The sequence below is a fragment of the Schistocerca serialis genome, chromosome 4 (genome assembly GCF_023864345.2).
Source record: "Schistocerca serialis cubense isolate TAMUIC-IGC-003099 chromosome 4, iqSchSeri2.2, whole genome shotgun sequence".
NCBI classification, from domain to species: Eukaryota; Metazoa; Arthropoda; class Insecta; order Orthoptera; family Acrididae; genus Schistocerca; species Schistocerca serialis.
The window spans coordinates 225,920,745-225,937,678 of NC_064641.1; the positions used below are offsets into that span (position 1 = coordinate 225,920,745).

The 16,934-nt window shown below is 37.0% G+C and overlaps 1 protein-coding gene across 2 annotated transcripts in view; it reads left to right on the forward strand.

Annotated features, from left to right (window-relative positions):
* Positions 1-16,934, forward strand: part of LOC126473368 (ankyrin repeat and BTB/POZ domain-containing protein 2) — a 661,367-nt gene that overhangs the window by 531,158 nt on the left and 113,275 nt on the right. For both annotated transcript variants that reach the window (XM_050100375.1, XM_050100376.1), the window contains one exon: positions 8,765-8,952. In XM_050100375.1, coding sequence (XP_049956332.1) covers positions 8,765-8,952 — 188 coding nt within the window. The remainder of the gene's footprint in view (positions 1-8,764; positions 8,953-16,934) is intronic.

The window sequence follows — 16,934 nt, forward strand, 5'->3', positions numbered from 1 at the left end:
TAAAGAATTCATGTTAGTATTTTGCAGCTGTGACTTATTAAGCTGATAGTTCGGTAATTTTCACATCTGTCAACACCTGCTTTCTTTGGGATTGGAATTATTATATTCTTCTTGAAATCTGAGGGTATTTCGCCTGTTTCATACATCTTGCTCACCAGATGATAGAGTTTTGTCAGGACTGGCTCTCCCACGGCCGTCAGTAGTTCCAATGGAATATTGTCTACTCCGGGGGCCTTGTTTCGACTCAGGTCTTTCAGTGCTCTGTCAAACTCTTCACGCAGTATCATATCTCCCATTTCATCTTCATCTACATCCTCTTCCATTTCCATAATATTGTCCTCAAGTGCATCGCCCTTGTATAGACCCTCTATATACTCTTTCCACCTTTCTGCTTTCCCTTCTTTGCTTACAACTGGGTTTCCATCTGAGCTCTTGATATTCATACAAGTCGTTCTCTTATCTCCAAAGGTCTCTTTAATTTTCCTGTAGGCGGTATCTATCTTACCCCTAGTGAGATAGGCCTCTACATCCTTACATTTGTCCTCTAGCCATCCCTGCTTAGCCATTTTGCACTTCCTGTCGATCTCATTTTTGAGACGTTTGTATTCCTTTTTGCCTGTTTCACTTACTGCACTTTTATATTTTCTCCTTTCATCAATTAAATTCAATATTTCTTCTGTTACCCAAGGATTTCTACTAGCCCTCGTCTTTTTACCTACTTGATCCTCTGCTGCCTTCACTACTTCATCCCTCAAAGCTACCCATTCTTCTTCTACTGTATTTATTTCCCCCATTCCTGTCAATTGCTCCCTTATGCTCTCCCTGAATCTCTGTACAACCTCTGGTTCTTTTAGTTTATCCAGGTCCCATCTCCTTAAATTCCCACCTTTTTGCAGTTTCTTCAGTTTTAATCTACAGGTCATAACCAATAGATTGTGGTCAGAGTCCACATCTGCCCCCGGAAATGTCTTACAATTTAAAACCTGGATCCTAAATCTCTGTCTTACCATTATATAATCTATCTGATACCTTTTAGTATCTCCAGGGTTCTTCCATGTATACAACCTTCTTTCATGATTCTTAAACCAAGTGTTAGTTATGATTATGTTGTGCTCTGTGCAAAATTCGACCAGGCGGCTTCCTCTTTCATTTCTGTCCCCCAATCCATATTCACCTACTATGTTTCCTTCTCTCCCTTTTCCTACACTCGAATTCCAGTCACCCATGACTATTAAATTTTCGTCTCCCTTCACAATCTGAATAATTTCTTTTATTTCATCATACATTTCTTCAATTTCTTCGTCATCTGCAGAGCTAGTTGGCATATAAACTTGTACTACTGTAGTAGGCGTGGGCTTCGTATCTATCTTGGCCACAATAATGCGTTGACTATGCTGTTTGTAGTAGCTTACCCGCATTCCTATTTTCCTATTCATTATTAAACCTACTCCTGCATTACCCCTATTTGATTTTGTATTTATAACCCTGTAGTCACCTGACCAAAAGTCTTGTTCCTCCTGCCACCGAACTTCACTAATTCCCACTATATCTAACTTCAACCTATCCATTTCCCTTTTTAAATTTTCTAACCTACCTGCCCGATTAAGGGATCTGACATTCCACGCTCCGATCCGTAGAACGCCAGTTTTCTTTCTCCTGATAACGACATCCTCTTGAGTAGTCCCCGCCCGGAGATCCGAATGGGGGACTATTTTACCTCCGGAATATTTTACCCAAGAGGACGCCATCATCATTTAACCATACAGTAAAGCTGCATGCCCTCGGAAAAAATTACAGCTGTAGTTTCCCCTTGCTTTCAGCCGTTCGCAGTACCAGCACAGCAAGGCCGTTTTGGTTATTGTTACAAGGCCAGATCAGTCAATCATCCAGACTGTTGCCCTTGCAACTACTGAAAAGGCTGCTGCCCCTCTTCAGGAACCACACGTTTGTCTGGCCTCTCAACAGATACCCCTCCGTTGTGGTTGCACCTACGGTACGGCTATCTGTATCGCTGAGGCACGCAAGCCTCCCCACCAACGGCAAGGTCCATGGTTCATGGGGGGGGAGGATAATTGTGTTACTCACCATTAAATTTTCTGTCCTGCAGCGGCTGGTGAATCACTTCTGCATAGATCGTATTCGTCAAAATATGGATTTTCTTAATACATCTCCATCGGATAATCACCAAAAGGTCTCAAAATAACAGTTTTGCATCAGTATATGCCATGAAAAGAAAAACAGATTGAATTAGTTACAAAAATTCTTTACAATATTGTTGTATAATCATTTGCTTAGGTACAATTAAGTTGGTGTTTCAGTTACCATTTAAACTTCAGGATTTTTGGTTATTCTCTGTTGGAAAAAAATACAAATTAAAGTTTCAAATTTGCTCAAAAACGACACATCTGAAAATTGCGTCCTGTCACGGTCGCCAGTTGTAGTGGTTAATAAAAAAGAAAAAGTGAAGAAAAGGTTGAAAATGTGGGAAGAGATGGTGAATAAAAAGGGGGTTTTAAAATCGTAAATGACCGTGAAAAAGGGAAAGAATGAAAGAAATAACAGAAAAGTTATCGGACTTAGTGATTCAGAAAAGCTATTGTTGGGGTGGTCCTTGTGGCGTTTCTGAGCAAAAGTCAAACCAATTTCCACTACAAAAATTATTTGAAAAAAGACAGAGAATAACAAATTTGACTAACTGGGGGAAATGGCGTAGATAAGAGTTCATTCTTTACCATGTTAACATGTCTTCTTTCGTGCGGCGTCCAGGTCTTCAAAAATCTCCTACTTCATTTCTGCGTGAAAAGTCTGCTCCGAAATCTTGCAATAAGTTTCATTGTCCAGGAATTTCTAATGTATACAAAACCATCTTGATATTAAATACAATTTAGTTTACATTGCTTCCCTCCTCCAAATGTCATAACTTCCACAATATGTCTACACATTAATAAGTTTTTTTCATCTTCATCAGATCATACCTGCATTAAGCTTCCGCTCTTGAGAGACAATAAAGAAACGGATAGAAAACAAAAAAGAGTTACAATTTTAGTATTTTCTCTGCCATCGAGCGCTCATACCACTGCGACGGTATAATTTTTATCTGAGGGAACGAGTGTAGCGCGGCGAAATTCAAAGTCCCACTACATAATGTTCACAATGGTAGATTCATCAGTGAAATGCAGATACAGTTATGTTTGCTCTCCATGTTAATGACCTAGTAGGGAATATCAATAGTAACTTGAGACTTTTTGCAGATGATACATTTATCTGTAACAGTTTTCAAAAAGTCATAAGATTTCAAGGAGGTATAAAGGTTGTCAATTTGCAGTGTACAATAATGTAAAGTTGCACATTTTGCAAAGTCGAGAAATGTAGCAACCTCTGACTACATCATCATGGAGTCACAAATGGAATCAATCAACTCAAATGAGTACCTGGATGTGACAATATGTGGGTATATGAAATGGAATGATCACATAGGCTTAATCATAGGTATGGTAGGTAACAGAATTTGGTTCATTGGTAGAATTTTGGAAAAATGCTGTCAGTTTATGAAGGAGACTGCTCAAATGTGTAGGATCCATACCAAACAGGACTAACAGGAAATACTGAATGTGTACAAAGAAGGGTGGCATGAATGATTATAGGTTTGTTTGACCGATGGGAGAGTATGATGGAAATGTTGAAAAAGCTGAACTGGCATACTCCTAAAGACAGATGCAAATTATCTCACAAAACCTTACTAAATTTCAAGAACTATTATTAATTGAAGAATGTAGATATATTCTTCAGCCCCCTAGAAATCACCACTGTAAGGCCTGTGAAAACAAAATTAGATAATTACAGCATGCACAGAGGCATTTAGGCTGTTGTTCTTTCCACACTCTATATACAGTTGTAACATGAAGAAACCCTAACATTTTTACCATTAGTACCCTCTGCCATGCACTCCACAGTGATTTATGGAGTATGCATTTAGATTTAAAAGTAAAGGCAGAATCTGAACCAATCACAGTTGAGTTGTTATAGCACAACCTTAAATTTGGATGCAATGTCAGGAGAGACATCAGATGGTGCTGTTGGCTAGTATTTCCACAGAATAGTACTGAACTGTTGTTTTACATGTGTGTGTGTGTGTGTGTGTGTGTGTGCGCGCACGTTTGTGCGTGCGCAAATGCGTGTGCGTGCACATTGTGTTTGTGTGAGTGCGTGCGCATGTGCTCTACACAAAACACAAAAAAGTTGTATCTTATGACCACAGTAGCAATGCAACGCAAATGAGTCAACTCACACAAATAACTTGATGTAAAAAATTGTGGCAATGTAAATGGAATGATCACATAAACAAAATCATGAGTAAAGCAAGTGGTAGGCTTTGGATCATTAGTGGGATACTCTGGAAATCCAGTCAGTATGCAGAGGGACCTGCATCCCATCTTAGCATTGCTCAAGCGTCTGGTACATATATCAAATATGACGAACAGGAAATACTGAATATATACAAATAAGGTCACGAGTTTGCTTGACTCACATTAGAGTATCACAGAAATTCTGAAAACCTTGAATAGGCAGACACTTGAAGTTAGATGCCTATTATCCCACAAAAGTCTCTTTATAAAGTTTTGAGGATCTTAAGTGAGGAATCTAGGAATATACTAGAGCCCCATATGTGTCATCTCCATAGGGACCACAAGGTTAAACTATTTACAGTTAGCACAGAGGCATTTAAACATCACTCTTCTCACACTCCATGGCCAAATGCAATGGGATGAAACCTTAAAATGTGGCACTATGTCAAGTAGCATCTGTCATGAAATCTGGCATGCCCTTGACTGTGGTTTGCAGGTTATCTACGTAAATGCGGATGTCAATATTGGTGGAAATTATATGAGGATAATAACATAGATGGTATGAAACAAGTCTGACATACAGAGAAGTGGTTGTATAAATAATTAGAAGTATGGAGTGTTGGTAATTGGTACAAGCACGGGCTAAAGAGCACATCCTGAAGAGCAATGTTACATGCATATGCAAGAAGGAATGGTCAGTATATCACAAGGCAACTTAAACTGTCTTTTTTGTAGCAAAGTATGTTCATATGACCATGTACTTTGTTTTTGAAGTGTTTGCGAACTGGAAGGTTGTAAATGTTTATTTATATTATACAATTGGTTTTGTTGTCTTATTTATTTCACTGTATTTGTTATTAATGTTTTTATGTGTCAAATTATAAATTTATAATAGTTTATAAGATATTTTCAGCCATTCACAGTATGACTACCACATATTGAAATCAATCTTAAACAGCTGACAATCAGTTTTCAAAAAGTGGAATATTAAGATCAGAGCATATTTTTCTACCCTCAAGAGGATGTGTTGTGTTTCTTGTCTTTCTGTACTCTGAGATGACAAAAGTCTTGGGATATTGATATGCACATCTACAGATGGTGGTAGGATTGTGATTTCAGTTGGTGAGAGCTGATGGTAGGGTTCGAATGTGGTGCAGACCCCACAAAGCCGTGGGCCCAAGTTGTCAACTAGGTACTGTACAGGCTGGTGGTGACACGATAATTGTGTGGGCTGTGTTTACATGGAATGGACCAGGTCCTCTGGTCCAATTGAAGCATTCATTGACTGGAAGTGGTTTTGTTTGGCTACTTGGAGACCATTTGCAGGTATTCATGAACGTCAAGTTCCCAAACAATGAGGGAATTTTATGGATAACAAGCATCATGTCACTGGTCCTCAATTGTTCACAGTTGGTTTGAAGAACATATTGGACAATTCAAGTGAATGATTTGGCCACCCAGATCTCCCAATATGAAGTCCATCGAACATTTGTGTGACATAATCAAGAGGTCAGTTTGTGCACAAAATCCTGCACCATCAAGAGTTTTGCAATTACAGACAGCAATAGAGGCAGCATGGCTCAGTATCCCTGCAGGCGGCTTCCAGTGACTTGTTGAGTCCATGCCACAGTGAGCTGCTGCACCACACCAGGCAAAAGGTGGTACGACATGATATTAGGAGGTAACCCGTGACATTTATCACCTCAGTTTATATCAGTGTTGCTTAATGGGAGGAGCAGTATTCATGATGCAGCTTATGTTTCATCTGAGACATCTATCTTTTCTCCTGTACACTCTGATCATCATCCAACACCATAAATAAAAAACTAAGTTTTAGGTCTCAGTATTCATGATGCAGCTTAATGTTTCATCTGAGAGATCTATCTTTTCTCATGTTCACTCTGATCATCATCCAGCACCATAAATAAAAGACTAAGTTTTAGGTCTGGAAAACTTAGTCTTCAGACAATGGTACTAGGTTTAGTAATCCACTTATTACTAAAATTGTAGTTGACATGTTGCCTCACATATGGAGTAGAATATGGAAGGCTGTATCATGCTGGAGATACTTTAATTCTATGTGCCAGTTATGTGTCCTGTAGTTGTTCAGTTAAAGTATCTAAAAAGTAAGTGTGTAATGAAAATGTGATATGTACCCAATCCAGCAAATTGGTGCACATACATTCTTCTAGCATCAGAAGAGCTACACATCAGTTAGGCAACTCAAACAATACTCTACACTGCTACTATTACTATTACTGCTGCATTCTGCAGTGTCAAATAACTGAATTTAAAAAGAGTTATAAAATTCATCTACTGACTCCCAAACATACAGCCTATGTATGTTGATAAAGACTTCACTTTGAATTGATAGAGAATTGAATTGTGTACACTGCAGTGAGTGTACCACATAATATCAGTGCCCACAGATAGCCTGTATGGCCATCTTGGCTCACAGATTTATTTCTCTTCCTCTTCTTTCATGGGAACTTTATTTACATGCATAAATTTGTTCATGCATAAATTAGTCATTTCAGTACTTACACCGATGAGCTTAATGTTATGACCACTGCCCACCATGATATTGAATGCTGCCTGGCAGTGTTGCCAGTATGTGATATGGCAAGGAAAACACTTAAAAGAGCAGAGACAAACTGGGAATCATTCTAGCAATAACACAGGTCACAAATAGGGGGTAAAAAGGAAAATGACATTATGGTATTAATGGCCAGGAGATGCCATCTGGGGTTGTCTGACTGCCTGATTCAAGTCATTATATTGGATGCCACTTCAGTGGGGAAAAAAAAACACTAAACTCTGGGTTGACTGGCAATTAAACCCGAGACTTCGCGACCTAGAGGCAGTGGCACTAACCACTGGAACATGAGCTGTGAGTGCAAATAGGGAAATCCACTTAAGTGACTTCAACAAGGGGCTGACTGTTATAATCCAGTGCCTGGGAATGAGCATTTCAAACATAGTGAAGCTAGTCAGCTGTTCACGAGTTACTGTGATGAGCATCTATTGGAAAGTGGTTGAGGGATAGTGAAACCACAAATAGGTTATAAGTTTGTTGGACACTACACCTCGTCACAGGATGTGGAGGTTGCAGGCCTGCCCACCCTGTAACACAGGATAGATGGTGATCTTGTGGCCGATCTGATGACAGACTGCAATGTTGGTGCAGGCACAAATGTTTTGGAACACACTGGTCAGCACATATTGTTGAATGTGGGGGCTCTCAGCAGGTGAACCCTAAATGTTTCCATGTCGACTCAATGACATCAGATCATTGAGATTGAAAGATCAGTGTAAAAGTGTCACCTGGTCAGATGAATCACATTTCTTGTTACACCGAGTCAATGGTTGTATACAGGTAGGCAACATCCAGGCACATCACTCCAAGAAATGTGTACTATGCCATGGACACAGGCCAGTGGAGGCAATGTTATTCTGTAGACGATGTTTACTGGGGCTTCCAAGGGACCTGTGGTAATATTCAAAGGCACCGTGACAGTTGTGGACTATGCAAACATTATTGATGTCTTCCTTGATGGTGATGGCATCTTCCATCAGGATACCTGTCCCTGTCTCAGTTCCACAATTGTGCTGCAGTGTTTTGAGGAGGATGACAGTGAATCCATGTTGATATCTTGGCCATCAAATTCGCCTGATCTTAGAACACCTGGGACTGTTGGGCACCAGTGCTGTACCCACTAACCCCCAAGCCATAATTTGTGGGAAATGACATTTGGTGTCACATACCTCCAGAAAATCTAGGATGGAATAATTACAGTATTATAAAAAGGATAGATTAATACTTACCATATAGCAGAGATGCTCAGTAACAGATAGAGACAACAAAAAGACTGTCAAATAAGTAAGCTTTCCCCCAAAGAGGCCTTTTGTTGAGCCTATCTGCAATTCAGCATCTCTGCTGTATGGTGAGTAGTAATATATCCTTTCCATAATATAGTAATTGTACCTCCAGAAACCTACTTTTCAAATAAGTGTTCATAATGAAACTACCTGGCAGATTAAAACTATATGCCAGGCGGAGACTCATACAACCGTTGCCTTTTGTGGCCAAGTGCTCTACAGACTGAGCTAGCCAACCACAATTCACAACCTGTCATCAGAGCTTTACTTCCACCTGTACCTCACGTCCTACCTTTCAGACTTCACAGAACCTCTTATGTGAAACTTGCAAGTCTACCATTCCTGGAAGAAGGGCTATTGCGGAGACAGTTTTAATCTGCCAGGATGCAGAGACAAAATTTTATGCTGGAAAGTGTTCATAATGTTTTAGCTCATCAATGTATACAGTTAACACGCTTGCCCAACATATCACTTGATATAATAAATTATTTTTTATCCCTGAGAACAGTAAATATTCTGATACCATAAACTATCCACAGATATGCTGCTGTCTACTTGGCTGCTGGTATCGAAAATCTGCTAGAAGAAATAATTTTGCAGTGTCTGCCAAATGAATGTGACACTGTACTTTCTGCAACAATGTTTGAACATGCTATAGCAAATAATGGTGACTTGTGGGGTCTTCTACAGCCATATGCTCATCTTAATGCTGGAAGAATTGCTTCAGGTAAGATAAAACTAGATAACAGAGAGTAATGTATCCCATAGAGTAGCAATGAGGAGCTTATCTAAAATTCTTTACAAAAATAGAATTTAAGTTCTTTGTGATTGACTTGTGACATTTCATTGGACAAACTGCATTTCATGGAGCCCACAAAAAGAAGTTTTTAGAATATGGAAAGGAGTCAGAAATGTCCATTGTTTAAGTGCAATATCAAAGGTCATGAAATATTAGATTGCAATGATAATACAAATTATGTTGTAACCTACTACGTAAGTTTTTAAGAATTCCTACAAAATTTTCCTAATTGAAGTACAATGTGTTGACTGACCATCACAAGGGTTTTTAAGATATTGTTAAAATTCTCTATATTTCAGACACTAAACGGGCTATGGCAGGTTATTCAGTACATGTGCAACTATGTACATGACTCCTTTATACTAATTTTAAGCCTTGGAGTTTATGTATAGCTTAATTATAGTACTATTTCCACAATCATTATTAGTACTATTTTTAGAAAATGGAGAAATATTGATAATGACAAAGGACATTAATCAATATGCTTATTGTAAAACAGTTGTTTATGAAATGACGTTCTCTGTGGTTTAGTGGTTGCCATAGGTGGCTACTGATACAGGGTCAAATAACCCTACCACAACAAAGCTCAAAAATTAATTATGATTTGTAGTGTTGCTCACGCTGCTAAATATTGCATTTTCAGGTAACAACAAAGTTATATTATGTGGCAGTTGTCATTAGAGCACAGTTAATAAAGTCATTTCATGAAATAATGGATAAACTAGGCACTCATCTTTTCATGTTTCCCACGCTGGTCTCGTTGTGAACTCATGGCTCAATCGTCGAAAATCTAGGTGGTGATGATTCCAAGCTCGGATGCAAAGAGGCCTAGGTGTTGTTCTGCGATATTCAAAAGTTTTATAGATGTGTTTCATAAACCATTCTTGAAGATTAAACTTTTGCAAGTTAGCACAATGGTGATGTAAAAAGTTATCAGCACTGCACAATGGTGATGTAAAAAGTTATCAGCACTGCACAATGGTGATGTAAAAAGTTATCAGCACTCCAAATTTAAGTTACACTTCTTTTTTTATTACTTTTGTTGCAATATCATGTAATTCACAAAACATCACTTCACATTATAAAACATACTTGAAAATATCTTCCTCACAGTTAAAGTTGACATTTTATAAACTAACTACAATTTGCGTCTTTCCAACATGACGTCCAAGACTTGACTCTCCAATAACCGCTTACGCGCCCAAAAATCAGAGTTACAAGTACATCAAAGATCATAGTGACAAAAGAAAGAATTCACATTAGAATAATATCATTGCATTATAAACATATTAATGTTGCAAAGTACCTCTACATTAATGAAATCAAATCTATATGTTGTCTTAGAAATATGTTAACTACTTTACAGAAACACAGTAGAATATTGCTGGTATCAAGAGATTGAGGTGAGGTTCCGTAATGATTACATAATTAAAGTACCATTACAACCCCCCCCCCCCCTTCTCTGCCCCCCATTACACACACACACACACACACACACACACACACACACACACACACACATACACACAATTCCATGCGCAATCTGCATGAGATTGGGTGTCCCAAACAGCAAAATAACACAGTAGTAAGTTACAGTAACCATTATATAAAATAATAGTATCTTTGAAACAGTACATAGAGATTATTGATCCTCATGGTATAATAAAGTTGCTCTAACCATATCTTTTCAAACTTGCAAAAATTACTAAATTTTACAACAGGCCTCCCTTCCTCTCTTTACAACAGTACACATAAATGTCAAAATGTAATCTGTTAATCTGTAGCATATTGTATGCAAAGAAAAACTCATAAAATTTTTGAATCTTAGTTACAACTATGTACATGAGCACAAATATTCAGTGTTATATTGTGTCACCAAGAATGATCAAACACTAGTAGAATGACATAAAAGAAACAATATGAAAGATTATAATAGTCTTAGTCTTACAATTATTCATATTCAATAAAAATTCTATATATTACAACAAATATTAAATTTCTCATTTTCTAACATTACTTTTAAAAAAATCTTGTTTGTGACATGTCATAAGCAAGCTTTTATTATCCATAGGCCTTCAACATTCTGATGTGAAAATAATTAGAATTTTTGCTCTACTATAATACGGTATGATAGTGTATAAATAAATCTGGATATTAATTTCAAAGTTATTCAACCAGATACAGTTTACTACATTAACACGGAAATTTGTGACAAAGAAAAGTATTACCAGACAGCATTTAAGAAAAACAATTGCTTGTTGATCTGTATTGAAAAGCATGAGGACATGGTACAATTATAGACACTGCAACAAGGGAGGAGCGATACCTCAAAATATGTGGATGGAAAAGAAAGATAGAAATAGGTACTACTGGAGAGTTCAGCCTAGCCCCCTCTCATCAGCAGAAGAAGAAAAATAGAATAGAATCCGTGATGGGCAGTAGGATAAGAAATAAAAGGGGAGGGCTCAAAAAATATAACTGAGAGCAGAATATCAACAGCCGCCCACCAATACAAAATACAATGCAGACATGGCAGAACGGACGACTGTGATAATCCCCCTACAGTAGTTTAAGAAACCCATCACTGATATATATTGTCTATCCCAATACTCTCCCCCCCCCCTCCCCCCCCCCCTCCCCCCCCCCCCACCCCGCCCCCCCCCAATACAGATCCAATATAACTGTAGCATAAAAACCTACAATATGACATGTACAAAGGAAGAAAAGTGCTCAGGGCTACACTTAGTCTTACAAAAACAGAAGAAATAGTATTGTAACAGTTAAGAATAAGATATGTCATATCAATAGGACAGGATAGAAAAATCAAGACTGCAATGGTATGGACACATGAAGAGAATGGATGAGGGAAGAATTCCAAAGAGGATGTTTGATCTGCAGCTGGAGGGGAAGAGGCCCAGAGGAAGACCAAGAGATAGATGGGTGAAGGGAGTGAAGGAATGTGTGACGAGAAGAGGAGAGAACTGGACGAAGGTGGAAGAGGGGGAATGGTGGAAAGACAGAACACGATGGAGAGGCTTGTGTTCCCGACAGACCCAGCCCGTGGCTGGAAACTGTCCAAGATGATGATGATGATATCAAAATGACAAAAGTAGAGGTTGGATTTTACAACAAGCATCCTCTTAATTTCATCAACATAATATGCAAAATATCAAAAGGTATCACACTAATCCTAAACATGTTACAAAGACAAAACTAAGAAAAATGAAAATTGTTAGTATCTGTGTGTTGCCTCCATAGGCAGACAGAATGGTTCACCAATAATACACAAAAGAATGATTTAATTCCACAGTGTGGGAAGTTCTCAATTTTACACATCCCAACTGTCAAGTGGGCAAATAAGCAGGCATAGCCTGTCCATAATATTCCAATTTCAGTCTTTTCATAACGTGTCCAAGCACAAACTCTGGTGAGTTCCAACATATAGGCTCAGAAAATGTAATAACAACAACAAAGTGTTTTTAGCATAAATGACATCAGCACATGAAGAAAACAGTCACAAATTTAAGCATGTATACATAATAGGCTTATCCATAAACATTATGTTACGAAAATGAGTAATTGTTCATGACTCCACTGCTCACCACACTTACCTACCTTAACAAGTCACACTACTAATATTTCAAGAGTATTTTTAAACAATAGTAAGCACAAAATATGAATGTCAAAATGTTCACCAAAATGTCTAATAACTAACATGAGTAAACTACAACTAAAATAGCACATGTCCTACCACACAAAGAAAATAAAATGCAGAAGCAACCATCAAAATATTTTCTTACATCTAGGCATATATTCAATGAATAGTATGTATGTTACATGTGTACTTGGTTCATAGAGCAAAATCATTTTGCACTTCCTTTCAGCAATAAGTAAGCTTCAGTACCATTTATAGTTTCCACATCACATGATAGGAAACAAACTTCATAAACAATATAAAATGTGAAAAATTTTCCTTGTATTCCAGGTTATTGAGATTTGCAAATTTCATTCTAGGTACCAGACTTATAACGTTTCAATTCAGTTACATTCCTCAAACCAAATAATTTCCTAGACTTTGGATAGATCAATCTGTAAGTATTTGGGAGAGGATTTTCTTTCACCTCAAATGGTCCTATATAAATGTCAAAAAATGTCTTTAATTATGAAGTCATAAGTTTAGATTTTTCTTTCATTTTAACCAAAACCAAATCACCAATATTAAAGTGTGAAAACCTGTCTTTTGCATCGTGTCTTTTCTTTCTGTAATCTGCTTGTTTTTTCATGGTGTCTTTTACAATTTGTTCTCTCTCCTGAGGTGACTAAATTTGACAAACTGGAAAATCTATGTGTTCAGTAATAAAGCTAGTAGGTCTTTTGTTAAACATAATTTCGAATGGTGAAAAGCCAGTGGATGTATGTTGCAAACTGTTCATTATGTCTTCGAAATCATTTACATATTCAGTCCAGTTTACATGGTTCTTACTACAATATGTTCTGCACAACCTCACTATCTCTCTCATGTACCTCTTTGATGGATTACTGGATGGGTGATAAACTGAAATCAAAATATGTTTGATGTTTGCATTTTCAACAAAATCTTTCCATACTTTTGATGTAAATTGTGAGCCATTGTCTGTCAAGATTGCTTGTGGAGTACCTACCTTATTGAAATAATCACTGGTTAATTTAGATGTTAATCTGTTTACTTGTGGAATTTTGAGAATATGTCAACAATCACAAAGATATAACTGTAACCTTCTTTTGACTTGGGGAGGGGTCCGTAAATGTCGCAAGCTGTCAGCTCTCAATTTTTGCTGGGCAAAATATTTTGCATCATCCCTCTGCATGTTTGATTACTCACCTTTACTCTTTGGCATTGGTCACAGGCTGCTAATTTTGTCTTCACTCTTCTGGCAATATTATAAAAGTAGATGTTTTCCTGAATCTTTTATATGCATTTGACAGAACCACAATGTCCAAAGCTCTCATGTATATACTTAACTAATGTGTCTATGTGCTGCTCAGGCCAACATAATTTCCAGTCATCCAAATCAGGTCTTAATCTTCTGAACAGAATCCCATTGTGTACCTTATAATAATCATCTACCTTTTGCTTAACTCCCAAATAACTTTTTACCAATTTCCAATTTTCATCATGATTTTGGTGTCTCCTAATGTCATTACAAATTTTTAAAATTTCTCCTTCCTCTTTTATCCCCTTCAAATACATAATTTTGAAATTTTTGTCATCAATACTTGTTTCATTATCAAAATTTAGCCCAATAGGTGACCTAGAAAGTGCATCAGCAAAAACATTTTCCTTCCCCTTAATATATTTAATTTCATAATCAAATTGTTGTAAGCATAATGCCCATCTGGTGATTCTACTATGATAAAGCCTACACTCCTGTAAGTAACTTAGTGCTTTGTGGTCAGAGTAAACAATCACTTTGTGTCAAAGAAGACAATTTTTAAATTTGTTGAAAGCCCAATGTATAGCCAAAAGTTCTTTTTCAGTCACAGTGTAAGTCTTTTCATACTTTTGTAATACTCTACTAGCAAATGCAATGGAATGGTGTTCAATATGATCTCTTATGATTTTTTCCTGAAATAAGTGTGCTCCTAATCCTGTGTCACTGCTGTCACTCATCAAACAGAAGGGTAAAGACATGTCAGGCCTATACAGAATTCTGCTCTGTGAAAGTTGTTTCTTTATCTCATCAAATGCTTTTTGACAATCAGATGACCAATCCCAGACAGTATTTATCTTTAATAGATCACATAAACAAGAAGCATCCATAGCTTGAGTACTGACATACTTTCTGTAAAATCCAGCAAGACCAAAAAAAGATTTTAATTGTTTTTTATTTTCAGGAACAGGAAAATTCTCTATAGGTTCAATTTTTTCTCTGTCAGGTTCAATCCCCTTTTCCAAAATAATGTGTCCCAAAAATTTTAATTCACTTACTCCAAATTTATATTTTTCTAACTTTAAGGTCATACCCCCTTCTCCTAATTTTGTACACACCTGTGTTAGCAATTCAAAATGTTCTTCCCATGTTTTTCCAGGAATCAAAATATCATCTACATATACAGTAAGTTTAGACAGTAGTTCATCCCCCAAAACAAGATCTAATGCTCTAATAAACTCAGCAACAGAAACAGTTAGTCCAAATGGTACCACACAGTAATGATAACTTTTTCCCCCATACAAAAATGCATTGTATTTTCTAGAATTTATTTCTAAAGAAATTTGGTGAAAGCCTGAAGTTAAGTCTAAGCTTCTCGTGAATTTCACACATTCAAATTTATGTAACAGTTCATCTATGTTTTCTGGATGATCATTTTCTCTTTTAAAAATTTGTTAAGGTGCCTAGAATCAAGTACAAGTCTAACACCCCCTCCACGTTTGGAAACCACCACCAAAGGATTATTATAATCAGTGTTACTTCTTTCGATTATACCCCATGCTTCCATATTTTCATCAAAATCAAAACTTTCCTCATCATGCATCCTATCCACAGTTACATTAAGTTCCATCTCTCTCTCTTAACATAACTTTTCATTTTCATTAAATAACTTATTCAGATCAGAGCTGTAATGTTTGTCAGATACTTCAGAATTACATAGATTTTCATTCTCTACCCAATTATAAAATTCTGGCACAATTGCAATATCCTGATCTGGCTTGTTCTCAGAGGTAGTTACCTTATTGCTTTCAACATGATTATTTTCTCTTATTGTATCCCAAAATTTCTGATCAAAATTTAAAGTATTAATTTGGTGTTGAACATGAGTGTCTGTTATTTGTGGTGTGTATTTGTTTTGTCTTTCAGTGGTTTTATTATAATAATAAGTTACATTTCTCCTTCTTCCTCTGTCTGTAAATTCCCAGTTGTTATTGTAGGTCCTATTGTGATTAAATTTTCTCGCCCCAAAACTGCGGACCCTCACTGAGGCCATCCGGAGTTTTCCTGCCTGCTTTCTCTGTTTGATCTCCAATTTTGTTCTCCCCTGTTTCTGTCATCCCATTTGTTTCTATTTCCAAAATTTCTATCCCTGTCTCTGTCATTACCATCATGATCCCTATTGTTTCCCCTGTGTTGTTCATATCTATTGTCTCTGCAGTCTCTTCTCTCTCCATACCTGTTTGAATACCACCCCCCCTGTTGGTGTTCACCATTGTTAAAATTTTGGATATTCCCTCTTTCTAATGCCCTATCCAATTTATCCACATATTTTAAAAATTCTTCCAAAGAATCATCAGGCCCATGAACTAAATCCCATTGCAATTTTTCAGGTAGCCTTCTTTTCAGCACATCTATTTGTGTCATTTCATCAAAAGGTTTATCTAAATGTATTAATTTTCTCAATTGATGTTTAAAAAATGCTTTCATGGTGCCCACTCTCCTCTGAAAATAGGTCCATTTAAAAATTCAGATTTAATCCTCCCCTGTTCAGATTCTGACCAAAATTTGTTTAAGAAGCTTCTCTCAAAATTTGCAAAGGTTTCCCACTGATCGAAATTTCGGATAGCCCAGGATAGGGCCTCCCCTTCAAGAAATTTTTTGACAAATTTTATTTTTTAAGTATCAGACATTCCTGGCACAAAATTGTCCTTGCAATGGTGCAAAAAATCAACTGGATGCAAATAATCACAAGGACAACTTTTCACTAACAGGTTTGAACATGCTGGTCCATGACTGTACAAATTTTTGTTAACAACATATTCTTCAACTTGATTTATTTTAGTTTTTAATGTGTCTGATTTATTGGTAAGATTTGATTCTAAACTGTCAACCTTTTTCTCAACACTACTGATAGCATTAACATTATTTGCTTTCATGTCATCTAATTTTGCATCTGTTGTTGTTGTTGTTGTTGTTGTTGTGGTCTTCGGTCCTGAGACT